The sequence below is a fragment of the Budorcas taxicolor genome, chromosome X, assembly GCF_023091745.1.
Source record: "Budorcas taxicolor isolate Tak-1 chromosome X, Takin1.1, whole genome shotgun sequence".
NCBI classification, from domain to species: Eukaryota; Metazoa; Chordata; class Mammalia; order Artiodactyla; family Bovidae; genus Budorcas; species Budorcas taxicolor.
Window position 1 is genome coordinate 84,530,942 of NC_068935.1, and position 26,682 is coordinate 84,557,623.

Genomic DNA, 26,682 nt, shown 5'->3' on the forward strand with positions numbered 1-26,682 from the left:
ATGGTGTACCCAATGGTGGAAGAGCAAAGAGTTGGTTTAGGTTGTGCACCTTATAGGGAGAACCCAGGAGTAGGTTGGGCTTTCCAGATTTCAATACAAATTGGTTCATCCTTTAGGCCTTGCATTTCTCGGGTCAACAGTGCTACTCTGTTTTGACCTCACCTCTTACTCTGCACCAGCAGGATGAAAAATGTAACTCTGGTCCTGAGGACATTGCTCAAGACAGTTCTGAATGTGGAAGCAAAATTTTTTAAAAGGCATCATTTTCCACTGTGTATTCTCTCAGGAACTTTGTCACCTATCAATCCAGCCATCCATCCAATACACAATGTTTAACACATGGTAAGTGCTAACTGCCATGCTTAGCACTGGGAAGGGCTGGGGTGTGTATGTTTATACCGTGCGGTATCGATTTATGTAGATAGATACCTAAGGTATTCATTCCAGCACTTTTTACTGAAGTGAACTGCCGCTTCCCCTGTATCTCAGAAGACCTCCTTGATTTCCTGCTAATATTAACAGTGGAACTTATTTATGTATACGAGGCTCTGCCCCTGGGACTTCTATTCTGTTCTAGAGACCCAGTACAAGGATAGTTAAATCACGGTGGCGTTAAACACATTTTAATATCTGATAGGGCCAGTTTCTGCGCAGTGCACATTTTGTTTTTTCTCCTTTCAGGACTGTGCTGGGCCGGCGGCAGGGGGCGGGGTTGAGCCTCCTCCGCGGCTCTGGTTTCAGTGGAGCTTCAAGGACGCAGAGATGGAAATATCCCAGGCTGCTCTCGGCTCGCGCGCGGCGCCCGACAAGGCGGCGGCGGCGGCGGCGGCGGCGATGCCTTCTTTCTGGTGCTGTTGGACCCGGTGGGTGGAGACGTAGATAACGAGGGCGCTGGTCGGGGCGCAGGGCCCGTGTGGAGGGGGGGCAGGCCGCGATGGGCCCAAGGCTCCTGGGGTCGAAAGCGGCGCGAACCGCTAGGGCCGCTCTGCGCTGGGCCCCAGCTGCCTGTCGGCTATCCCCGCCCCAGGCCCAGATCCCCGCCCCAGGCCTGGGCCCTGCCAGAGGCCTTCATGGGCACAGTCCCTATTCACACCCAAAACCTGCTGTCTTGCTTGGAGAACAGCGTCCTCCCCCTGGCCACACCCCAACCGCCAGCCTGGGTCACCTTTTTTGCCACATCCTTGCCAACCTTTGTTATTTCTGTTCTTTTTGATGATAGCCATTCTCACAGGCGAGGTAATACCTCCTTGTGGTTTTGATTTGAGTTTCCCTGATGATTAACGATGCTGAACATCTTTACGTGTGCCTGTTGGTCATCTGCATTCCCTCTTTGGAAACATGTCTATTCAGTTCTTCCTCCCATTCTTAAATCAGAGCACTTTTGTTTGTTTGTTTGTTTTGATGTTAAGTCATTTGAGCTGTTTATATATGTTGGGTATTAACCTTTTATTGGCTGTGTCAATTGCAGATATCTTCTTCCATTTAGTAGGTTTTGTTGTTTGTGGTTTCCTTTGTTGTGCAAAAGCTTTTAAATTTAATTAGGCCCCATTGGTTTATTTTTGCTTTAGTTTCCTTTGCTTTAGGAGAGGGATCCAAAACATTATTGTGATTTATATCAAAGAGGGTTCTGCCTATGTATTCCTCTAGGAGTGTTAATAGTATTCAGTCTTCATTTGAATCTTTAATCCACATTGAGTTTATTTTTGGATATGGTATTAGAGAATGTTCTAATTTGATTCTTTTACATGTAGCTCTCCCGTTTCCCCAGCACCACTTGTTGAAGAGACTTTTTTCTCCATTGTGTCTCCTTGCATCCTTTGTCATATATTAATCGACCATAAGTGTGTGGATTTATTTCTGGGATCTCTATTCTATTTCATTGATGGATATGTCTAGTTTTGTGCTAGTACCATACTGTTTTGCTTACTATAGCATTGAAGTATAGTCTGAAGCCAAAGAGGATGATTCCTCCAGCCGTGTTCTTTCTCAAGATTGTTTTGGCTATTCAGAAATACCATATCTTCTTTTTTTCATTAAACTATAGTTGATTTGCAATACTGTGTCATTTTCAGGTGTACAGCAAAGTGATTTAGGTTTATATGTGTGCATACACACATACATATAAATCACTCTATATAATGACATATATATATATACATACACATGTATGCTTTTCAGATTCGTTTCTAGTATAGATTATTACATGGTATTGAATATAGTTTCCTGTGTTATACAGTAGGTCCTTTTGGCTTATTTGTTTTATATACATTAGTGTGTATCTGTTAATCCCAAACACCTAAATTTTCCCTTCCCTCTCCTTTCCCCTTTGGTAACCACATGTTTGTTGACAAAGTCTGTGAGTCTATTTCTGTCTGATTCCACTATATGTGATATCATGTGATATTTGTCTTTCTCTGACTTGTAGTACTTCATTTAGTATGATGAGCTCTAGGTGCATCCATTTTGCTGCAAATGGCATTATTTCATTGTTTCGTATGGTAAGGAATGTTTCATTATCTATATATTTGTATGTATGCATATGTATTTATATGTGCCATGTCTTCTTTATCCACTCACCTGTCGATGAACATTTAAGTTGCTTCCATAACTTGGCTATCATAAATAGTGCTGCTGTGAACATTGGGGTGCATGCACCTTTTCAAATTAGAATTTTAGTCTTTTCCAGATATGTGTCCACAAGTGGGATTGTTGGATTACATGATAATTCTATTTTTAACTTTGTCAGAACACTACGCAGTGTTCTTTTTAGTGGCTCCACAATGTACATTCACAGTGTCCTCCTTAGTGGCTGCACAATGTACATTCCCACCAACAGTTTAGCAGGGTTCCCTTTCCTCCACACCCTCTCTACCATTTATTATTTGTAGATTTTTTTGATGATGGCTATTCTGACTGGTGTGAGGTGACACTTTGTGGTAATTCCGATTTGCATTTCTGTAATAATTAGTTGTGCGAACCGTCTTTTCATGTGCCTGTTGGTTGTCTTTCTAGGGAAAATGTCTATTTAGGTCTTCTGCCCATTTTTTGGATTGGATTGTTCATTTTTTTTTATATTGAGTTGGATGAGCTCTGTATATTGTAGCAATTAATCCCTTGTCAGTCATATCATTTTTAATATTCTCTCCCATTCTGTAAGTTGTCTTTTCATTCTGGACATGAATTTGACCAAACTCTGAGAGAGCGTGATGGACAGGGAAGCCTGGTGTGCTGCAGTCCGTGGGGTCACAAAGAGTCGGACATAACTTAGCGACTCAACGACAACAACAAATGGTCAATTAATCTATGATGAAGGAGGCAAGACTATACAATGATGAAAAGACATTTGATGTCTTTTCTTTGATGGTTTCCTTGCTGTGTAAAAACTTCTAAATTTAATTAGGTTCCATTTGTCTATTTTTGCTTTGCTTTCCTTTGCTTTAGGAGATGAATCAGCGCCCCCCCCCCCAAAATAAAGAAAGAAAGAAAGAAAGAAAAGATTGCCACGATGTATGTCAAAGAGTGTTTTGCCTATGATTTCCTCTAGGAAGTTTACTGTATCTGGTTTTCCATTTAGGTCTTTAATCCATTTTGAGTTTATCTTTGGACATAGTGTTAGAGAATGTTCTAATTTGATTCTTTTACATGTAGCTGTCCACTTTTCCCAGCACAACTTATTGAAAGTGACTGTCTTTTCTTCATTGTATAGTCTTGCCTCCTGCACCATAGATTACTTGACCATTTGTTGTTGCTGAGTCACTAAGTTGAGTCCAACTCTTTGCGATCCCATGGACTGCATCATGCCTGTCCCACCCTTCGATATATCCCAGAGTTTGCTCAAATCCATGTCCACTGAGTCAGTGATGCTATCTAACCACCTTCCCCTCTGTCACCCGCTTCTCCTTTTGCCTTCTATCTCTATCAGGATCAGTGTTTTTTCCATTGAGTTGGCTCTTTGCATCCACTGGCCAAAGTATTGTAGCTTCACCATCAGCATCAGTCATTCCAATGAATATTCAGGGATGATTTCCTTTAGGATTGAGTGATTTGATCTCCTTGCAGTCCAAGAGACTCTCAAGAGTCTCCTCCAGCACCACGATCGAAAGCATTAGTTCTTTGTTGTTCAACCTTCTTTATGGTCCAACTTTTGTATCGGTACATGACGACTGGAAAAACCATAGTTTTGACTATAGGAACCTTTGTCAGCAAAGTAATGTCTCTTCTCTGTGTTATATAGTGGAAGTGAGAAATAGATTTAAGGGACTAGATCTGAGAGACAGAGTGCCTGATGAACTATGGATGGAGGTTCCTGACACTGTACAGGAGACAGGGATCAAAACCATCCCCAAGAAAAAGAAATGCAAAAAAGCAAAATGGCTGTCTGAGGAGGCCTTACAAATAGCTGTGAAAAGAAGAGAAGTGAAAAGCAAAGGAGAAAAGGAAAGATACAAGCATCTGAATGCAGAGATCCAAAGAATAGCAAGGAGAGATAAGAAAACCTTCCTCAGCGATCAATGCAAAGAAATAGAAGAAAAGAATAGAATGGGAAAGACAAGAGATCTCGTCAAGAAAATTAGAGATACCAAGGGAACATTTCATGCAAAGATAGGCTCAATAAAGGACAGAAATGGTATGGACCTAAGGGAAGCAGAAGATATTAAGAAGAGGTGGCAAAAATTCACAGAACTATAGAAAAAAAAATCTTAACGACCCAGATAATCACGATGGTATGATCACTCACCTAGAGCCAGACATCCTGGAATGTGAAGTCAAGTGGGCCTTAGGAAGTATCACTATGAATAAAGCTAGTGGAGGTGATGGAATTCCAGCTGACCTATTTCAAATCCTGAAAGATGATGCTGTGAAAGTGCTGCACTCAATCTGCCACCACATTTGGAAAACTCAGCAGTGGCCACAGGACTGGAAAATGTCAGTTTTCATTCCAATCCCAAAGAAAGGCAATGCCAAAGAATGCTCAAACTACTGCACAATCGCATTCATCTCACACGCTAGTAAAGTAATGCTCAAAATTCTCCAAGCCAGGCTTCAGCAATACATGAACCGTGAACTTCCAGATGTTCAAGCTGGTTTTCGAAAAGGCAGAGGAACCAGAGATCAGATTCCCAACATCTACTGGATCATCAAAAAAGCTAAAGAGTTCCAGAAAAACATCTATTTCTGCTTTATTGACTATGCCAAAGCATTTGACTGTGTGGAGCATAATAAACTGTGGAAAATTCTGAAAGAGATGGGCATACCAGACCACCTGACCTGCCTCTTGAGAAACCTGTATGCACGTCAGGAAGCACCAGTTAGCACTGGACATGGAACAACAGACTGGTTCTAAATAGGAAAAGGAGTACATCAAGGCTGTATATTGTCACCCTGCTTATTTAACTTATATGCAGAGTACATCATGAGAAACGCTGGGCTGGATCAAGCACAAACTGGAGTTAAAATTTCCAGGAGAAATACCAATAACTTCAGATATGCAGATGACACCACCCTTATGGCAGAAAGTGAAGAACCTCTTGATGAAAGTGAAAGAGGAGAGTGAAAAAGTTGGCTTAAAGCTCAACATTCAGAAAACTAAGATCATGGTATCCAGTCCCATCACTTCATGGCAAATAGATGGGGAAACAGTGGCTGAATATTTTTTTTTGGGGGGGGGCGCCTAAATCACTGCATATGGTGATTGCAGAAACATGAAATTAAAAGAAGCTTAGTCCTTGGAAGGAAAGTTATGACCAATTAGTCAGCATATTCAAAAGCAGAGACATCACTTTGCCAACAAAGGTCTGTCTAGTCAAGGCTATGGTTTTTCCAGTGGTCATGTATGGATGTGAGAGTTGGACTATAAAGAAAGCTGAGCACCGAAGAATTGATGCTTTTGAACTGTGGTGTTGGAGAAGAGTCTTGAGAGTCCCTTGGACTGCAAGGAGATCCAACCCGTCCATCCTAAAGATCAGTCCTGGGTGTTCACTTGAAGGACTGATGTTGAAGCTGAAACTCCAATATTTTGGCCACCTGGTGCAAAGAGCTGACTCATTTGAAAAGACCCTGATGTTGGGAAAGATTGAAGGCTGGAGGAGGAGAAGGGGACGACAGAGGATGAGATGGTCAGATGGCATCACCGACTCAATGGACATGAGTTTGGGTAAACTCTGGGAGTTGGTGATGGGCAGGGAGGCTTCGTGTGCTGCGGTTCATGAGAGTGCAAAGAGTTGGACATGAACGAGTGACTGAACTGAACTAGGTTTGTCACAGCTTTCCTTCCAAGGACCAAGCATCTTTTAATTTCATGGCCGCAGTCACTGTCTGTAGTGATTTTGGAGCCCAAGAAAAGAAAATCTGTCACTGCTTTCACCTTTCCCCCTTCTGTTTGCCATGAAGTGATAGAACTGCATGCCATGATCTTAGTTTTTTTGACTGAGTTTTTTTTTTTTTTTCTGAGGTTTAAGTCAGCTTCACACTCTCCTCTTTCACTTTCATCAGGAGGCTCTTTAGTTCTTCTTCACTTTCTGCTATTAAGGGTAGTATTATCTGAGGTTGTTGATATAGGTGACTGGTTTTATCTCTGGGATTTCTATTGTGATCCCATGGTCTGTATTTCTGTTTTGGTGCCACTACCATGCTGTTTTGGTTACTGTAGCTTTGTCGTGTATTGTGAAGTCAGGAAGCCTGATTCCTCTAGCTCCGTTTTTCTTTCTCAAGATTGCTTTGACTGTTCTAGGTCTTTTTTGCTTCCAAACAATTTGTAAACATTTTTGTTCTATTTCCATGAAAAATATCACTGGTAATTTGGTAGATATGGCATCGAATCTGTTAGTCAGTTTGGGTAGTGTAGTCATTTTCCCAATATTGATTAATCCACTCCAAGAACATGGTATATCTCTCCACCTTTTTGTGTCATCTTTGATTTCATTTACCAATCCTTATAGTTTTCTGAGTACAGGTTTTTTGCCTCCTTAGATATGTTTTCTTCTTAGGTATTTTTATTATATATTTTATGTGATGTAAAGTGGGATCGTTTCCGTAATTTCTCTTTCTGATCATTCGTCGTTAGTGTATTAGAATGCAAGAAATTTCAGTGTGTTCATTTTATATCTGGCAGCTTTACCACATTCATTGATAAACTCTGGTAGTCTTCTGGTATCATCTTTATGATTTTCCATGGTTAATATCATCTCATTTACAAACAATGACAATTTCACTTTTTTCTCCCGTTTTTGATTCCCTTTATTTCTTTTTCTCTGATTGCCATGGCTAGACTTCAAAACTCTTTTGAGTGGTAGAGCGAGTGTGGCCATCTCTGTCTTGTTCCTGGTCATAGACAAAATGCTTTCAGTTTTCCGCTGTTGAGAATGATGCTTGCTGTGGGTTTGTCTTTTATATCCTTTATTATGTTGAGGTAGGTTCCCTCTGTGCTCACTTTCTGGAGAGTTTTTAATCATAAATGGTGTTGAATTTTGTTGAACGTTTTTCTGTATCTGTTGAGGTGATCATATGGCATTTGTTCTTCCATTGGTTAATGTGGTGTATCACATTGATTGATTTCCATATATTGAAGAATCCATGCATCCCTGGGATAAATCCCACTTGATCATGGTGTATAATTCTTTTAATGTGTTGTTGATATATGTTCTAGAGAGGTTTTATCATAAATGGATGTTGAATTTTGTCCAAAGCTTTTTCTGCAGATACTGAGATGATCATAGGGCTTTTACTCTTCAATTTGTTGCTGTGGTGGTATATCACAGTGATTTGTGTGTGTGTGTGTGGATATTGAAAATTCCTTGCACCCCTGGGACAAATCCTACTTGATCATGATGTATGATATTTTTTAATGCATTATTGAATTTGCTTGACGAGTATTTTGTTGAGAATATCTTCCTCTGCAATTTTTTGGAATGGTTTCAGATGGATCAATATCAAATCTTCTCTAAATGCTTGATAGAATTCACCTTTGAAGCCTGGGTCCTTGTTTTGTGAGAATTTTAAATTACTGATTCAATTTTAGTATTGGTAACTGGTGTGTTTTTATTTTCTATGTCTTCGTGGTTCATTCTTAGGAGATAGTACCTTTCTAAGACTTTGTCTTCCTCTTCTATGTTGTCCATTTTATTGGTGTATAGTTGCTCATTGTGGTGTCTTATCATCCTTTGTATTTTGTAGTTTTGGTTGTAGCTTCTTTTCTATTTCTGATTTTATTGATGTGGGCCCTCTCCCTTTTTTCTTCATGTGTCTGGCTCAACGTTTATCAATTTTATTTATGTTTTCAAAGAACCAGCTTTTAGTGTTATTGACCTTTTCTACTGGCTTCTTTTTTTAGCTTCTAGTTCATTTATTTCTGCTCTGATCTTTATGATTTCTTTCTTTCTACTATCTTTGGGTTTTGTTTGCTCTTCTTTCTCTAGTTGGTTTAGTTGTAAGGTTTGGTTTTTTATATTAGATTATTTTTGTCTCCTGAGACAAGTTTGTGTCACTAAAAACTTCCATAATGGAACTGTTTCTGCTATGTCCCATACATTTTGGATTGCCATGTTTCCATTTTCAGTTGTCTCTAGATATTTTTTAGTTTCCTCTTTAATCGCTTCAATGATCCATTGGGTGTTTTGTAACATAATTTTTTTAGCCTTCATGTGATTTTGTTGGATTTTCTCATTTTTTGTTGTTGTTGTTGTTTGTTTGTTTTGGTAGTTGATTTCTAGTCTCAGAGGTCTGTGGTAAGAAAAGATGTTTGTATGATTAAATTTTTCTTAAATTTACTGAGGCTTTCTTGTGGCCTAGCTTGTGATCTCTTATAGAGAGTGGTTCACGTTCATATAAAAAAGAATGTGTAATCTCTTGCTTTCAGATGGAATGCGCTCTGTCTCTCTTTCTCTCTCTCTCTCTCTCTCTCTCTCTCTCTCTCTCTCTCTCTGTGTGTGTGTGTGTGTATATATATATATGTGTATATATATATATGTATATATACATATACATACATATATATATATATATATATATATATATATATATATATATATGTTATCGGAGAAGGCAGTGGCACCCCACTCCAGTACTCTTGCCTGGAGAATCCCATGGATGGAGGAGCCTGGTAGGTTGCAGTCCATGGGGTCACTAAGAGTCAGACAGGACTGAGCGACTTCACTTTCACTTTTCATTTTCATGCATTGGAGAAGGAAACGGCAACCCATTCCAGTGTTCTTGCCTGGAGAATCCCAGGGACGGGGGAGCTGGATGGGCTGCCGTCTATGGGGTCGCACAGAGTCGGACACGACTGAAGCGACTTAGCAGCATATATAAAAATATAAAAATATATATATAAATTAAGATAAAATTAAGAGCATTTAATATGTAATGTGTTAATTCAGGCCTGTGTTTTCTTATTCATTTTCTGTCTGGATGATGTGGGGTTGATGTAAGTGGGGTGTTAGAGTGTCTTAGTATGATTGTGTTAGCGTTGATTTTTCCTTTTATTTCTGTTAGTATTTGTCTCATATATTGAGGTGCTCCTTTTTGGGTGTATATCTTTGCAATTGTTATATCTTCTTGTTGGATTCATGCTTTGAACATTATGTAGTGTCCTTCTTTGCCTCTTGTAGCAGTCTAAAGTACATATTGCCTGATATAAGTATGGCTTCTCCAATTAACTTTTAAAAAATTTCCATTTGTTGGAATACCTTTTTCAATCACCTCACTTTCAGCCTGTATGTGCCTCTAGATCTGAAGTAAGTTTCTTGTAGGCAGTTTATATCCAGGTCTAGTTTCTGATCCAGTCAGCCATTCTGTCTTTGGTTGGAGCATTTAATCCATTTATATCTAAGGTAATTATAGATAAGTGTGTTTTTCTCGCCATTTTGTTAATTGTTTGGGATTTGTTTTCCTTTTTTGTCTTTTGTTCTCTTCTCTTTTGGTTTGATGACTATAATTAGTGTTATGTTTCTGTTACTTTTTTGTGTTTATATCTATTATACATTTTCAGCTTCCAGTTATCATGAGGCTTTTTTATATCAGTCCATATATATATACACATGATTGTTTTAATTTGCTGATCTCTTTAATTTTAAACACATTTTAGAAACCCTGCATTTGTACTCTCCTCCCCTCATGATGACTGTTTTTGAAGTCATATTTTGCATCTAACTGCTTTGTGGATACCTTGGCAACCCACTCCAGTACTCTTGCCTGGAAAATCCCATGGACGGAGGAGTGCCTGGAAAATCCCATGGACGGAAGAGAAAGAAATATCTACTTCTACTTCATTGACTGCACTAAAGATTTGACTGTGTGGATCACAACAAACTGTGGAAAATACAGCCTTGTGATGGTGATGTGTATAACTTAATGAAACTATGAGTCATGCCATGCAGGGGCACCCAAGATGGATGGGTCATAGTGGAGACTTAGTGGAGAGTTCTGATAAAATGTGGTCCACTGGAGGAAGGAACAGCAAATCACTCCAGTATTCTTGCTTTGAGAGCCCCATGAAGAGTATGAAAAGGCAAAAATTCACCCAACGATGTCAGGCCTAAGGCATCTATTAAGTTTCACTGAATATTAGGTTCTAGTTTTGTTAATTAAGATCTGTATTTATTAAGACTGATTTCTAAGGTATTTCCTTGTGGTTATGTTATATTGCTAAGAAGTTTAAGTTATTAAAAAGGACACTCTGAGTTTGTTTCTGAAGCTTATCTCAGTAAGCAGTCTTTGAATAAAGATCAGATGCTCCAGGATCTACAACCAGGAGATTAACAACAGGCTATAGTCATTTAGCACAGTAAATCAGATGTTATGAATATGTCACTGGGCTACACCTTGAAGTTCTTGACTGAAGTTCTTACTGATGATTCTACTATTACTTCTAACTATATTGTTTTCTATACTGCCTGCTTCAAGAAGTGTTGTTCCTTACATTATCAAGTGTGTGACTGAGCCATTGATATAATGATGGTGTACAGTTCCATATGAAATCCATAATTATAATGGTGTGACTCTGTATATGAGAAGCAACAAGACAGAATATTTTCCTGGACCAAGAGACTAGTGAGACAGATGTGGTTCAGAGACTTTTGTTACTCACAGGGCCTAGTCCAGTAATAACACATTGAGTGGCCTATCAGTGAAATCTTTGACAGACCTGGGAATGAACCTTCCCAGCACCATGGGACAAGATGGTAATGAATGCTCTACAAACCATGGTCAAACTCATGGCCATAAAAGGGCTCTGCTCTGGTAACTGGCACTTGCTATCTGCCTCTACAAAGATTAACTCATGGACACTACAGCTGCTGACCTTCAGCATCCCCTGAAAGGAGTTCAGGGTGAAATCAGAAATTAGGCACTCGCTCTGTGCTCTGGAAAAATGGACAAAACAGGCCTTTGGATAGTTAGATATTTTCAGGTAAAGATTTTCTTGAGCCCAAATTCTTGCATCTTCTCATACCTAGAAAAATACTAAAATTGTTAACGGTGACAACTACTTTGGCATAAACATTAATACCACAGTAAGAAGCCAAGGCCTACCTGGACAAACTTTGACAACTGGCTAGGTAAAGCACCTGTCTACATTGGGTTATAGACTCATTCACCTGAAAAGAAATTATAAGATTTATTTTGTCTGTTAAATTTCAGGTTTTCATTCTTTCAACTACTTCTAACTAGGTTTGTTTTACCTACATTCAAAATGTATATGAACACGCCAGATGGCTCCATTCTTAAAAATAGGGCAGCCCAAGTGTTGACTCTATCTAGACCAGGATCAAAGTTACTACCAAATTTAACCTGATTCATACTCTTGCTTGGACTGCTGATTACAGTAATTCATCTACTGATATTTGGTCTCTGCCTTTTAATCTACTTATCTAGTTTGTTCTTCCTAAAGGATACAGTGGCTTCCCAGACAAAGTAAAAGTGATGCATAGATTCTGGTCACTCTTCAAAAAGGACTCCCCTGATGTTCCGCCATGGTTACAGATACAATCTTGGTTTACAAGCTCTCCTTTGTGAAAAACTATCTTGACTATAATCATTGTAATCATTCTGTTTTTTGCTGTTTGCTCCTTACATATATAACTGTGTATTTATTACTTGGGGCCCTTGGATCAGAAACCCTAAATAAAAGGGTAAGGAGAATATGTTGCTTCAACCACTTAGGGTCAACCCCTCACCTGCAGGAAGCAGTTACTGACAGATTTCTCTGCCCCTTTCCCCTCAGCAACAATATTCTCCTAAAATAAAAAGGGGGAAATGAGAGAGTTAACTTAGGCAGGTTGATAACGAGTCAAAGCCTAAGGCCCCTTTAAGGAGGAGATAAACATTCTTTCTTTTTCACATTCTTTGCTTTAGATATGTAGGCCTTGTAGGCAGCAGTATTTCTTATTCAAGGACATGCCCTTTTTTTTTTTTTTTTTTTTTTTAAAGCTTTGGATATATGTTATGGGAGAAGATCCGGATAAAAACTTCCACAGCTGTAGCTCTGGGTTAATCTGTTCCTTCTGGCTAATCTCGTGCTGATGTCATCCCAGGAGGTATGTTACAGGAAAGGGTCTGGAAAAATTCTTGCAGTCTTGAGGTATCTTTTATCTATTCTCAGCAGCTAGTTGAGAAGTGTATAAAGCCTTGCTTATACTAGTGAGGTGGGTTCTCTCCTGCTCCCTTCTGATGTCTATGTCAGAAGCTTTTTCTGTTACTTTCACTTTAAATAAAATCTACACAATGCTCCAAGTGACTGAGACTGTCTTTGGTCCCAGAGTTAAATCTTCTCCTTTGGAGACCACGAATCTGGTGGCACCGTTACCATTCACCATAAGCTGTCACAACTCTACAGTCAGTATTCATGTTTGTCTCATGCCAAGCACCACTGAACCTGAAGCATTATATACATTATATAGACCTTCTTATCAACTTTCTATAGCCATCTAACAGAGAATATTTAAAATGTGATTTAAGGTTATCCTGTCTTATTCAAATTGTGTAAACATTCTACTCACATAATTTGAATAGGACAGAATCTTTGTGACCTCATGGACACTAGTTTGCAAGTCTCTGCTATTCATGGAATTTTCCAGGCATGAATACTGGAGTGGGTTGTCGTTTACTCCTCAAGGAAGTCTTCCCAACCCATGCCTCATGCATCTCCTGCACTGAGAATGTTTGGGAAGCCCCAAACATTCTACTTAGGCAAGGCCAAATGACCTGAGAGACTTACCATTTTCAAAGTTTTTTCCCTTGTATTGTACTTTCCTTGTCATTGAAAGGTCCAGACTCTCTCTACACCATATAATTTGTTTAGCATATAACACTTGTCAGTATTTAATATTATTAATTTCCTCAAAAATCAAAATCCATCTCATTCATTCCTCATTTCTTTCACTGATTAAGTTTGTTACATGCTTAGCTGGTGTCTGGGGCTGATAATCCAAAACCTTTGCCTCACACATTCAAAAATCTAGTGGTGAAAATAATATAATGAAATAATTGTAGCCTTTTGGGGAAAATGTTTGATTAAGGTCTGATGGGAGTACAGTTGAGAAAAGATGTATATCTGCCTTGGAAGTGTGCGAAATGGTGGACTTTTAGCCAGTTATCAGACAATGAGGAATGAGTAGTAGTAGCAAGAATCAAGGAAAGTGCCAGAGGACTCAAGATGCACACACAGGTGGGGTAGGAAAAAACAAAAAACATCTAAAAGTTCCCAATGGAACTTAAGATATTCCCCAAAGTTAAGGTTTGTGTACCTATGGAAAATGGAGACATGAGCCTCAAGAAGCTGATATGGACACACACAGTTTTAAATGGTTCTATGACTGGAAATGCTATTTAAAAACAAAAGATAGAGACAAAAGCAAAGACTGGGCAAACATTGCCACTTTTATCACAGAAAATGTTTTCACAGCCACAAATGATGGGATAACCTAAGAAAATAATTACAGAAATTAAGGTGCATAGAGCACAGAGCTGGAACCAAGATGTAATTATCCAAAAAAGGAGTGATCACTAATTATTTCAAATGGGGAAGAGGAAATTATGTTCTTAAAATTCATGGGGAAAATTCATACACAAAGTTCTCTGTTCCACCATTATCCTATGAAGGGAGCCCCAGAGAAATCATCCCTGGAGGGAAAGATACACAGAGTAGAATTCCTGGTACAGAGTGTACTTATCCTGTGATGGGGAGTGGGAGGGGTAGCGGAAAGCCTAGTGGGTGTGGCCTTGCGTGGCGTCCAAGATGACGTCACAAACATCAACCGTACGCAACGGCACCGTGGGCTGAACTGGCGCCAGAGACAGCTGCGTCTGGTGAGGAAGCTTGCCGTTTGTACCCCTAAGGTAAAAGCCATGGGAGCACTAAACAGTCGGATGCCCTGGAACAGAGTGGGGCATGCCCCAGATGAGCCAGGTGCCCCTGAGGGGGAGGAGGAGTCCGAGGAGGCAGTGATAGAGGAAGGGGAGGAGAATGAAGAGGCCAGACCCAGCACTAGTCAAGGGCGCCACAAGCGGAAGACAGGCCCAGAAGGGCAGCTCGCAAAAGCGCCCCACCGGAAGCGAGCAAAAGACATTTATGAGACACTTTTTCTGAGAGGAGAAGGGAGTGACGTGCAGATCCGTGCCCTGGGGGAGGAGTGGAACTTGCACAAGGTCTACTTGTGCCAGTCAGGATACTTTGCTAGCATGTTCAGTGGTGCGTGGCGTGAGACATCCATGAATACTGTAGAGTTGCAGATGCCTGACGAGAACATTGATTGTGAGGCGCTACACGAGGCTTTAGGTTGCCTGTACCGAGGCTCTGTGCTCGTCCCACCCGGTCGAGTGGTCCCCATGCTGGCCACAGCCAGCATGCTGCAGCTGGACAAGCTGATTCAGCAGTGCGGAGAGATAATGAAGGAGACCATCAGTGATCAGACCGTGTGCAGCTACTACTACTCTGCTGAGAGCTACGGACTCCAGAACATCAGGGCCATGTGTCTTCAGTGGCTGCTGGACAACCTGATGACCCAGCATAGTGAGGAGTTATTGAGAGAAGTTAGCCTGGATCTCATGAAAGAGGTCATTGCCTCTTCAGACCTCTTCGTGATGGAGGTAGAGATGGATGTGTACACGATGCTGAAAAAGTGGATGTTCCTGCAGCTGCAGCCGACATGGAGAGGCCCCCGCAGAGACCTACTGCCTGACGCCAACTCGTGGTTTGCCGGGTCCAGGCAGGAGTCAGAAGGCACCCCTTTTTTGGAGACCGAGCAGGGCAGAGCTTTCGTGCCAGCATTCCAGCAGCTGCGGCTTGCCTACATAATCTGCGACCTGCCGTCAGCACGCATCATCGACCAGGATGCGCTGATCCCTGCTACCTGGCTGACCCCAGTGTACAAAGAGCAGTGGCTTGCCCTCCTCCGGGCTGAGCAGACCAGAGACCGCGGGCCCGTGGATGTCTACGTGTCCGACCTCCAGAGGACCAGCATGCGGTGCGGAGGCCAGCTCCTCAGGGATGAGCAGTGCACCTGGCGGTGGGCAGGCTTCAACTTCGGCTGGGACTTGGTGGTGTGCTATGCCAACCGGCGTATCATTTTCAAGCGCAGTGCACTGAACAACTCTTGCGGTCTCGGGGTCAGCTTACTCTGGCAGAGAAAGGTCGCGTTCCGCTTGCGCCTGGCCTCTTTGGACAGGGCTGGAAGAGCCATTTTCCGGAAGGAGACAGATTACCAGGTGCTTTCCCTGGGAAAGGACGAAGAGCTAGAGGTGATGAATCTAGAGAACGAAGATGTGGGTTTCCCCATATATGTGACCTATAATTTCCTGTACCTCCCCAGAAAGGGGCGTTTTTCTGAGTAAGGACTCCTGAAAACAAAATCTCGGAGAGGTGAGCAGCTCTTTTCCTGGGGTCAGGGCGACCAGCTTTGTCCAGATGCCAGCTCCTTCTGCGGGACCAACCGGACTTGCCCACCTCTGGTGGCCCAACTCTGTCAGTCTTTGTTGAACTGTAGCTCATAATACTTGAGATTGTTTACCTGAGCCTATGAAGAGGAGAAATTTTAAAGCTCCCCTCCCCCAACACCTTTAGAACTTATTTGTGCTGTTAATGTGGCAACCTGTCGTCCTGGTTTACCATCCATCAATGCCCCCTCCCATCATTTCTGCAAAGTCAAAGACCAGCTGACTTTAGAGAGGAGCTGTGAACCTACCTACTCTACTGCTGTTATTGAAACTCTTAAAATATGCATTTCCTTTAGCTTGATTAAAGGAATGTTAAAGAAACAGTTTGGTTTCTCTTTCAGTTCGTGTGTTTAGAGCCGCTCTGCCCCACTCATTACCACCACTACTGCTAGCTTCTAGCTTCGTTTGGATTGTTTCCCTTTCCCCATTTCCATGATCTCTCACTATGTGAACACACCCAGGCTATACTGATGATCTTCTCTTTATTGATTGTTCCTCAATATTCTTAGGTTAGTTGACTTTATATCATATCTTGATGTTAGTTCGGCTTTATTTTGACTTTCCTAGCATTTTAACCCTAGAAAGACGTCTCAAATCTCATACAGCCCTATATTGGGGGTGGAGTGGAAGGCAGCAGATTGATTCTATGAGGATGTCTCCATACTAGATAGGCTTTTTCTGTGGCATACAGTCATGAATTATTTATGCACCAGAATGCACTCTTGAAGCACATTGATGGCCTTTGCCCTTCAGAAACATTTGACGTTTGAATTGTACTTGGAAAGACTCTTTCCTGCTTAAAAACAGGTCTGGAAAGGAATGCTTTTGAATTATAATGGGAATTATTTGGCATCTGGAAGTGGGATCGTGAGAAGTCCACACTAGTAATCAAAAGGGTAAGATAAAGTGTTTTTGTCACAAAAGGAGAAGCACACTAGTCATGACTTGAATTTGTTAGTTTCTGATTACTGTTAACTTACAAATTGTCACCATCCCATTCCCTCCATTGAGTCATTTTGAGGTCAAAGAATGGAAAACTCTATTTAAGAATCCATACAAATAATAAATACATGCTTGGAAAAAGTGTGATAAATTAATACAAGATGAACAAATAAAAAAAAATAGTCACCAGATTTAATGTTTTACTTAGTTGAAATCAGAATTTTCCTTACCAGTGGTTTATGTTTCTCTTCCCAATTAGATTTTATCCATTGTCATTCAGTGAACAAATTACTTTTGACTTCATTCATTCATTCCTTTTTACTCTTTAAGGAGATTTAAAAGGCTTCGTTATCCCAAACCCACATACTAGTATTAGAGTAATATTTACATGACAATTAGTTATATGAAATGGTTCAACCAGGAAGCTGCTGTTGGCATCCTTCGATGTTTGCCCTTAATTTTACATCCCCCTACCCTTTCTTGTGTTCCCTTATATTCCATATACCTAACCAACTACAAACAATAGACTTCATTTTATTTATTTTTTAAAATAACTGGGGAGAAGAGTAAGTCATGATTCAGTTGAAAGGTAAAAATTATTATTATTTTTTTTTGGTAAGAATTTCACTTTCTTTATATAAACTCTCTAAGCAATTTGAAATTACTTTTTCTTGAGCTGAATGCCAAGATGCCATTTTATCTAAACAGAGGTGTCCTCACTTAGGAAATTCAGAGACTACTTAGCTACAAGTGTACCTTGACTGAAAGATCTGCTTTTGTTTTCCTACCCAACTAGCTTTAAATCCTTAAATTGCTTGTTGCTGCTTACAATAGAAAGATGTTCAATAATGTACAAACAGTGACAGCTGAAATACACTCATTTAAACATTTAAACTCTCACAAACCCTGACTGTTGCCATTTGCCAGTTTGGGCAATTTATCCAATACCTGTCTCTATTTTTTCACTTTTTTTTTTTCTTTTCTTTTTGGCTGCTCAGGATGAGGAAGAAAGCTTTTCCCACCTTGATACTCATTTTGTTAGCCTCTTCGTAAAGGCATGGGGAGATGGGGAGGCAGGACAAAATGTATAGTCATGGTAATGCTATAGGAAGCCATCAAGCTAAATATCAGCAAACTAAATGCCACACTAAAGGAGATGTACCCCTATGGGATACCATGTGGTCCTTGACAATGATGAGGATTTATCCCTGTCTCTGTCTTTCCCTCTCTGTATGTCTGCCGCTCTCTGTCATCCCCTAGCTCTGTCTCCATTATGTCTGTCTGCATCCCTGTCTAATTTCTATCTACCTTTGTCTTTGTCTACCTCAGTCTCTGTCTCAGACTGCCTATCTTTGTCACTCTCTGTCTCTATCTTACTGTCCATATCTTTCCGTTTCTGACAGTCTTTTGTGTCTGGGTCTCTATGTTTCTGTCTCTGTCTCTGTATTTCTCCAGTGCTTCTGTATCTGTCTGTATCTGCATCTCTCCATGTCTCTTTCTCCATCCGTCTTTGTCTTTCCTTTTCTGTCCCGATCTGTCTCTGTCTTTCTCCCTCCCCACCTTGTTTCTCTCTGACTCGCTCTCTCCATCACTATCTCTATGTCTGTTGTCTCTCTTTCAGTGTGCCTCTGTCTTTCTCTGTCTCTCAGTCTGTCTCTGTCTTTCTGTGTCAGTCAGCCTCTGCCTGTCTCCCCGTCTCTGTCTGTAACCATCATTCTTTGCCTTAGTTTGAATGTGTGTCTGTTTGTCCCTGTCTGTGCCTGGCTTCCTCTTCCTCCCTGTCTCTGTCTCCATTTATTTCTACCTATCTGTTTCCATCTATTTCTACCTGTCTCTGTCTGCCCCTTTCTGTGTATCCCTTTCTACCTGTGTCTTTTGTGGGAGGAGGTATAATATCTGAGTCTGTCCATCTGTTGGGCTTTCTCAGCCTGCCTGACCAGCTATCTCTGTTTTTCTGTCAGGCTGTCCTGTCTCTGGCTGTTTCTGCATCTGGCTCTGTTGCATCTTTTGATAGTCCATCTCTGCTTCTGCCTGTCTTAAGGAGACAGGAATGAAATGCTATTACAATTAGGTAGACAAACCCTCTTCTCTCATCTTCCCTTCCAGTGGTGTCCTAAAGATAGATGCTGTAAGAAGATAAAGGTTAGCATTCGTGTTCAAAGACACAAGAGACTTAAATAAACAATGACTTATGAAGGAGAAAGCAGTGCCCCAGGGATGTAAGTGGGATGGACACAGACAGCAGACCAGTGTAAATTATGCTACTGTGGAAAGGATCTATATATAAATAGCACAAAGATGACATTGGAATTTTAATGAAAGATAAATCATGTGCTGGAAAAAGAAAACCATCTTTTTAAGAGAAAAATAAAAAAGAAGAGGGAGTGTCTAGCCACAAGGTCTACAGGAAGGTACTTGCCAAGTCTCAGCCACAGAATTTGGACATGAAACTGCCTGATGAGAGTTAAAATAGCAAAATTCACTTATTTTATATAAGCACATCACATAAGTTTAACCATGCAATTAAACTTAAACTTTTGAATTGGGGTAAGCAAACACACACACACACACACACACACACACACACTGAAATAAGTGGACTGAAGCAGGATCCAAGGTTTTTATGTCATCAACCGTTCAGCTAGTAACATGACTCCTAGACATTCATACACACACACACACATTTATATTTTATGAGCCCATATGAGGTTCCACCCTTTCCTTGTCCACTCAGCTACCTGGGCCTTGATGCCCTTCCCTTTATTCAAGATAAATCTCTTGAAAGGGGTGTGTCATCTGCCCCCTGTTGTAAGGTTTACTTGCTTGACTCCAGGCACCATCTATATGTCGTAGACTCTCAAATTCATAGCCCATGCACAGACCTTTGAATTCAGACTTATAACTAACAGTCTGCCCCACCACTTGGAAATCTCAAAGGTGGTGCAATCTACAAAGGAACAAAATAGAACTTATAGTCCAGGCAACCAATTTTAATCTAAATGTAGCTTCCTTCCTCATTTGAGTAAATAAATAGAAAGACACTGATGCTGGTAAAGAGAAAATAACCAGGATGTTAGCTGAAAGTTATACTTCTTCAAGTGTTTGTGTTTCAGAAGTAAAATTTGTCTATTCATGACATTCTAAAGAAAGGTGGCAATTTTTTTTCTAGTAGGTAAGAGAACTGAAATTTACCTCATTTATTTAGACAATAGCCAATCGATATATGAACAGTCTTTGGGAATGATTTGTTCTAACAATGTAGATGAAAGTTTGGTTTAGTCTGTGAACACGTTTTCCATGTCAGTTGCTATGATTAGACTCTGAGATCAGACACCAGAGGATAAATTTCACTCCACATTGTAGCAAAATTCAACTATCAAACTTGGTTTAAAGACTAGCAGGGTAATAAGATGCAGTGGAAGGAACAAAAACTATCTGGGCAAATTCAAGGTAAGATTTGAATACCCAAAAGATCCTTAATTCTCTGAGAAGTATTCATCACATAAACACACTGCATTACATTGGTGACATCTGTCAATTATTTAAAAAAATAAAAATAGTATATGGTGATGGCAAAAATAGGAATCTACAAGCAGCTGATGGTTTTGATTAGCATGTTTGCAGTACATGGGATTTTATGAAGAGTGGTGACTCTAAGTGAATTAAAATCGTCCAAGCAGTCACGAAGAGCATGTTTTGGGTGAAGGCAAGTGGGTGAGTATGGTCCACCACAGGTGAGGAGACTTCCTATAGAGGTATATTCTTAAAAATGGTAGCCCCTAGTCATATGTGATTATTTAAATTGATTAAAATTAAATAAAATTTAAAATTCAGTCTCTCAGTCTCGCAGCATTTGAAGTGCTCAATGGCTACATGTAAACCAGTGGCTACTATACTGTGTGCAGCGCAGATATGGAACATTTCTATCAGTGCAGAGAATTCTGTTAGATAGTGCTCTTCTATCATCAGTCATTCCAAGTAAAATTTACATTTCTTTCTACTTCTGAATACATAGGTCGCCTGGATAACCTATGTGGGGGTGGGTGATGTTTGTGGGGATGGGGAGGAGTTAGAAAAATGGAGATACAGAATGGTCACATTTGGATTTACAGGGTCTCATCAGGGTCTTATTCGTCTCACTGTGCTTACTGAGATGTTATGGAGGCTGGGGACAGGGCTTGAGGAAGGTTGGTAGCTACCCAAAGGAAACCCTGTGCTTTGGAATGTGAAGAATTTGGGTGTTATCTTCTGCGGCCCATATAGCATCTGACCTGGTGGTCAGGCCATCATCTCAAACTCATTGTCCAAAACTCAACCTTTGCTTTCTTTCTCCCATTCCACTATCATTAATATCTATTTTCAATATATTTTATGGTTGGTCTTTTACTGTTCATATTGTTAATATCTCCACCAGTATACCAGCCGCCTTCTCAGTCTCTAGGCCTTGAAATTGCTGGTTGAAAGGATACAAAATAAATGTCTTTGTAAACTGAAAATTACGTTAGAAATAATAGCATGTGAGGTTATTGTAAATACATTTAGATACAAGTACATAAATCAAATACATTTGAGGCTTCTGTTTTGCTTTGTCATCAGGTTTAATGTGATATGATATTTCAGTGCCTCCCAGCTAAAGACCAGCAGGAACACATTTATAGTTGAACAATTTGAGTTTATTATTCTTTGCAATGAAGGAGAACACACACAGTGAAGGAACTGTGGGCCACATAAGTACATGGGTGATAGAAAAGGGATGTTAAAAGATTTGGGCTTGGGACTTCCCTGCTAGTCCGGTGGATGAGACTTGGCCTTCCAAAGTAGGTGGTGTGGGTTTGCTCCCTGGTTGGGGAAACTAAGGTCCCACGTGTCTTGTGGCCAAAAACCAAAACATAAAAAAAAAAAAAAAACAGAAGCAATATGGTAACAAATTCAATAAAGACTAAATAAAGAAATAAAGGGACCACATCAAAAAAAAATTTTTTTAAAGAGGTGGGCTTATTTTCGGTGATTTGGGTGAGGTTTTAAAGAAGCAGAGTTTTGATCTGGATTGGATACTGTCAGGAAGGCAGGGTATTCCTATGACAGTATCTTAATAAACCTTTTGTATAGAGAGACTAGATTAGAGTGAGGTTAAAGCTGCAATTGCTGAAAACACACAAAGAAACAAAGCAAAGGGGAAAACAAAACCCCCAAACTAGCAGTCACTCATACTAGCTAGGAGAGGGATATATGGTGATTTGTACAGTGATTTTGCTTTTGTTTGTGCTTAGGGAAAAAAATCATGAAGTGGCCTTTGTTTTGTCTTAATCATGATCTCAGAGTGACAAGATCTCATGATCTCATCTGAAGTTGGCATTCCCTGAGATTTTTTTCAATGTCTAAAGAGAATAACATGGAGAATAACATGTCCTAGCCTGGATGTCAAGAGATATTTTTTAGTACCCTCTTCTGGCCACAAGCCATTAATCCATGTTATCTAGATTATCAACACTGCTCTGATTTTGATGATCAGGAATTTGTTTAGAGAATGTAGTCTGTAGTAGGACATGGGCTGGTCTCTCCTGCTCCTTTTGCCGTAGAATGCATCATTGAATACTCTGGTGTGACACGGGCTGTGCAATAGCATTTAAGACTCCAGACAGGATGCACTGGCCAACTGCAAAACAAGTAATCAAACGAAACACAGTGATTATTAGTCCTTGAAACAAGACTTGAAGTCAAGGGCTTGGGTTATAAAAACCAGGCAATGAGTCCAGCTGGGTTCACCTTTGAGCACCACATGACTTTTGTCGAATCAAAGACAAGTTTTGGACCACCCTTGCTTAGCTATTATTTTCCCTAATGTGAGAATAGCAAGTCACAAAGCCTATATGAATAGGGAGTCAGTTATTCTTTGTGTGTGTGTGTGTGTGTGTGTGTGTGTGTGTGTGTGTGTGTGTGTGTGTGTGTGTCTGTTAGTCACTCAGTCATGTCTGACTCTTTGCAACCTCATGGACTATAGCCCACGAGGCTCCTCTGTCCATGGTATTCTTCAGGCAAGAATACTGGAGTGGGTTGCCATTCCCTTCTCCAGGGGATCTTCCCGACCCAGGGACTGAACCCAGGTCTCCTGCATTGCAGGCAGATTCTGTACCATCTGAGCCACCAGAGAAACCCTTCCTGGTGAGTTTTTAAAAGAAATTGGTTTGACTGTTACTGGATAATCCCCTCTCTAACCCCTCCCCCCTCCCCCACCAGTTTCTGGGAAACAAGATCTGCTGGAATGTTTAGTTTAACATATCACCAAGTCTCTAGCAACTATCCTGAACACACAAGATAAGTTAGCATATGCCATATGGGTGTTATATAAGATGTTACATAACAAATAGTACCTCATTGTGGCACGGCCTTTATCAGCAGAATAAGCATCATTTATCACAACTAGAGAAAGCCGATTTTGTGTTCCTCAGGGTAAGTGATGTATTTGGCAGAACTTCCCTTGTGTGGCTCAGCTGGTAAAGAATCCACCTGCGGTGCAGGAGACCTGGGTTCGATCCCTGGGTTGGGAAGATCCCCTGGAGAAGGGAAAGGCTACCCACTCCAGTATTCTGGCCTGGAGAATTCCATGGACTGTCGCAAAGAGTCGAACACGACTGAGTGACTTTCACTTTCACTTTCAATCAGTTTCACAAAGCAGGCTGACTATCATGAACAAATGGAATACCATGAGCAAATTTGACTATCAGGGTCAGGGTGGCCCCAATAATGGAGCCTACTCTTGATTGAGTAGGACTCGCTGATAGGATTATAATGACCTCTGCAGGAGTATTTTGCTGAGATGAGGTCACTGTCCAGTTTTTAATGTCTGGAGGTTGGGATTAATGCTCTAAGGGAAACTGACAAATAGCATTTGTTTCTTTTGTCAGCAGGGTGTGATGGGGAATGTCAGATGTTTTTCCTTAAGTGGCAGGAGACCACTGGAGTTAAAAAATAATACAATAAAAATAAGGGGAGCTCATAGTAATGTGCTGGAAGACATCAGAATGTAATGGTAGGCAACAGTATTAGTAAAAGGGGAGGAAAAGTTCCCAGAGAATCAGAAAATTAATGTTATTCTGTCATCTTGGGGAGGAATCTGTCCACTTTCTGAAGTCAGTGACACCTGGAAAGCTGCTAAGAATCCTCAATTTAAGGTCTTCAGATGGAGTGGATACCCAGTATCCAGGGGGATGTGTTGAGGAACAACTCAAGGATCAGCACTCTGGCGTTTTAGTGATGTTAGTTGTTAATAGTACCTGGTAAACTTTTTTCTTTCTTTCTTTCTTTTTTTAACCTAGGCTCAAGGGCAGATTTTTCTGATGCTTATTTCAGAAGACCAAGGAGTCTCCAGGTTGAAGATCATGGAAAGGCTGTTTAGGTGAGTGTTTGGGAGATTTGCTCATATCTGTGTGATAAAGCTGGAAGTGTTGTATGAGTGCTTTCAATTAATTAATCTTATCAGCTTGTAAAAATGGTAGAATCAAAAATTGCGGATGAGATTCCCAAGTATATGGGCTGGCCTCATGTGTATTAATAAGTAGATAAACTATGAGTCCCAGATGGGGTTGATCTTACATACATTAAAGTTAATGGTAATATTTGAGGCCATGGAAAACTGTCCAAGGGCTTTACCAACTTTAGTTTTAGCATTCCATATTTATTATGGAATACATTTGCAATATAGAAATGATCAGTCTATTTCTGTTTAACTTTGATAGATTGAGAAAATTATTTCATCTGAGTTTTAAAATAAAGTAATTCAAATTAATTTGGTATAACAAAAACATCTACCATATTCATAATGATTACTTCTTTTCTTATTCCTAGTATCTTCTACTTCTCTCTCTCTCAATAACTGTTGCTGTACATTTATTAGTTTCTTTTGCATTCCCTAGCAACAAGCTAGGTTTGTTTGAATCTACTTTGAAGCAAGTTTGGTCTGCTTGAACTTCTTTATGGATTTTTTGTTTTGTTTTGTTTTCTCTTTAGTTTTGGTAAATGTTCCTTCTACTTTCTTGCATTCATTCTGTTATTCTAATTTCATATTTTGGTTGCTTAGCTCATTAATTTGTGGTCTTTCTTCTTTTCTAATAAGCATTTGGTGTTATAAATGTCCCTCAAACTACCACTTTCGTGTATCCCACAAGATTTTATAGGTGCTATTTTCATTATCATTTGGTTGTAATATTTCCTAATTTCTATTATGATTAATAATTACTATTTATCCCTTGTTGGTCATATGTATCACTTGATTCTGGTCATATCTTTTCTTTTTAATGTTCCTACCCTAAGTGGTTTGTTTCTGTTTTCCCTTGGGTTATTATTTTTTTTAACTCAATTGCACTGTGTTCAGAGAGCATTGTTTTATGCTTGAAAATTGCTGACATATATTTGTGGACTAGTGAATGATCATCTTTTCTAAATGTTCCATTTGTGCTCCCAAAGAATATATATTCTCTAATCTTTGGACCTAGTATTCTATACCTGCTCATTAGAACAAGATTTAATAGGGTTCTTCAAATCTCCCTTATCATTGCTAATAGTTATTGTTTTCTTAATTGATCAGTGTTAGCGAGTTAAGTCGCTCAGTTGTGTCTGACTCTTTGCGACCCCATGGGCTGTAGCCTACCAGGCTCCTCTGTCCATGGTGTTTTCCAGGCAACAGTACTGGAATGGATTGCCATTTCCTTCTCCAGGGGATCTTCCCAACCCAGGGATTGAACCTGGGTCTCCCGCCTTGTAGACAGACGCTTTACCATCTGAGCCATCAGTTACTGAGAGATATACTAAAAGTTCCCACTCTATGAATCTGCCAATTTCAGTGAATTTTTGCCATATGTATATTTGAGCCTTCAGAATTATAATCACAGTAATTAGCCCTGAATCCCTGCTTTTAATCATTTAAGAGCTGAAAGTCCACAACTGCTTCCTTTTAACCTTTTCGTGCCCTCCTCTTTTTAAGATCATATGGCTCCATTTTGAATTTTTCCTAGTAATCTCTATTTTGCAGTTGTTTCTGTCATCTTATTTCTGCTTCCTATTGATTGGGGTTTTTTTTCCTATGCTTCTTATGTATTATTCTCTTTTATCTGTTTTCCATTGGATCGATTGAGTTTCTGTCAGATGGATTGAGTGTCCTTTAGTACTGTATTTCCTCTAGTGAGTTGGGAATAATGTATCCTATTTCTATTTTTCAAGTTCACCAGTGATGTTTTATCATGCTCTCCAAAGCTGCCAAGTCAAGTGTGATGCTATGAGTAAAGAGTTGTTCATAGACTGCTTTATGCTTACCCAGTGTTCCTTAGGGCAAAATTCAAGACATCAACAGAATCTATTGAACATCACGACAATGATTTAAATCCAGTTGTTTTGATTTGGAGGTGGAAGGGTTGTAGTAGAGCAGGGAAATGACATTTACTGAACAGCTGTAATATTCCAAGCACTTCATGTGCATTTTTCTCATTTGACCCTTGCAAACACCATACTTGGTATGCATTCTTATATCCTCATTTGAAATGAGAAAAGTGAGAATCAGAGAGGTTAAGTAACCTTTCCCTTATATTAGCTAATAATTTCTGGAGTGAATCTAGGTCCCTTTGATGGTAAACTTCAGGGGTTTTTCAATATTCCACACTGTCTTCAAAGGTAGAAACATAAAATGGAGCCACCTGCAGCTTCTCATATTGAATAAGTTAAACTTATGAGGTCCGGGGCTGTGTTCAACCCCAGCAAAGGGACTATTTATCTGTCTCACAACTCAGCTTTTCTTTTTCCCTCAGAATTGGCACTGCCACA

General features: G+C 40.1%; 1 protein-coding gene across 1 annotated transcript; it reads left to right on the plus strand.

The window, feature by feature from the left end:
* The first annotated feature begins 14,340 nt into the window (after positions 1-14,340).
* On the plus strand, positions 14,341-15,825 carry LOC128070494 (germ cell-less protein-like 1). Its single transcript, XM_052663797.1, has one exon. It carries the CDS (start codon positions 14,341-14,343, stop codon positions 15,823-15,825), a length of 1,485 nt encoding a protein of 494 aa, XP_052519757.1.
* The last annotated feature ends 10,857 nt before the right edge of the window (positions 15,826-26,682 follow it).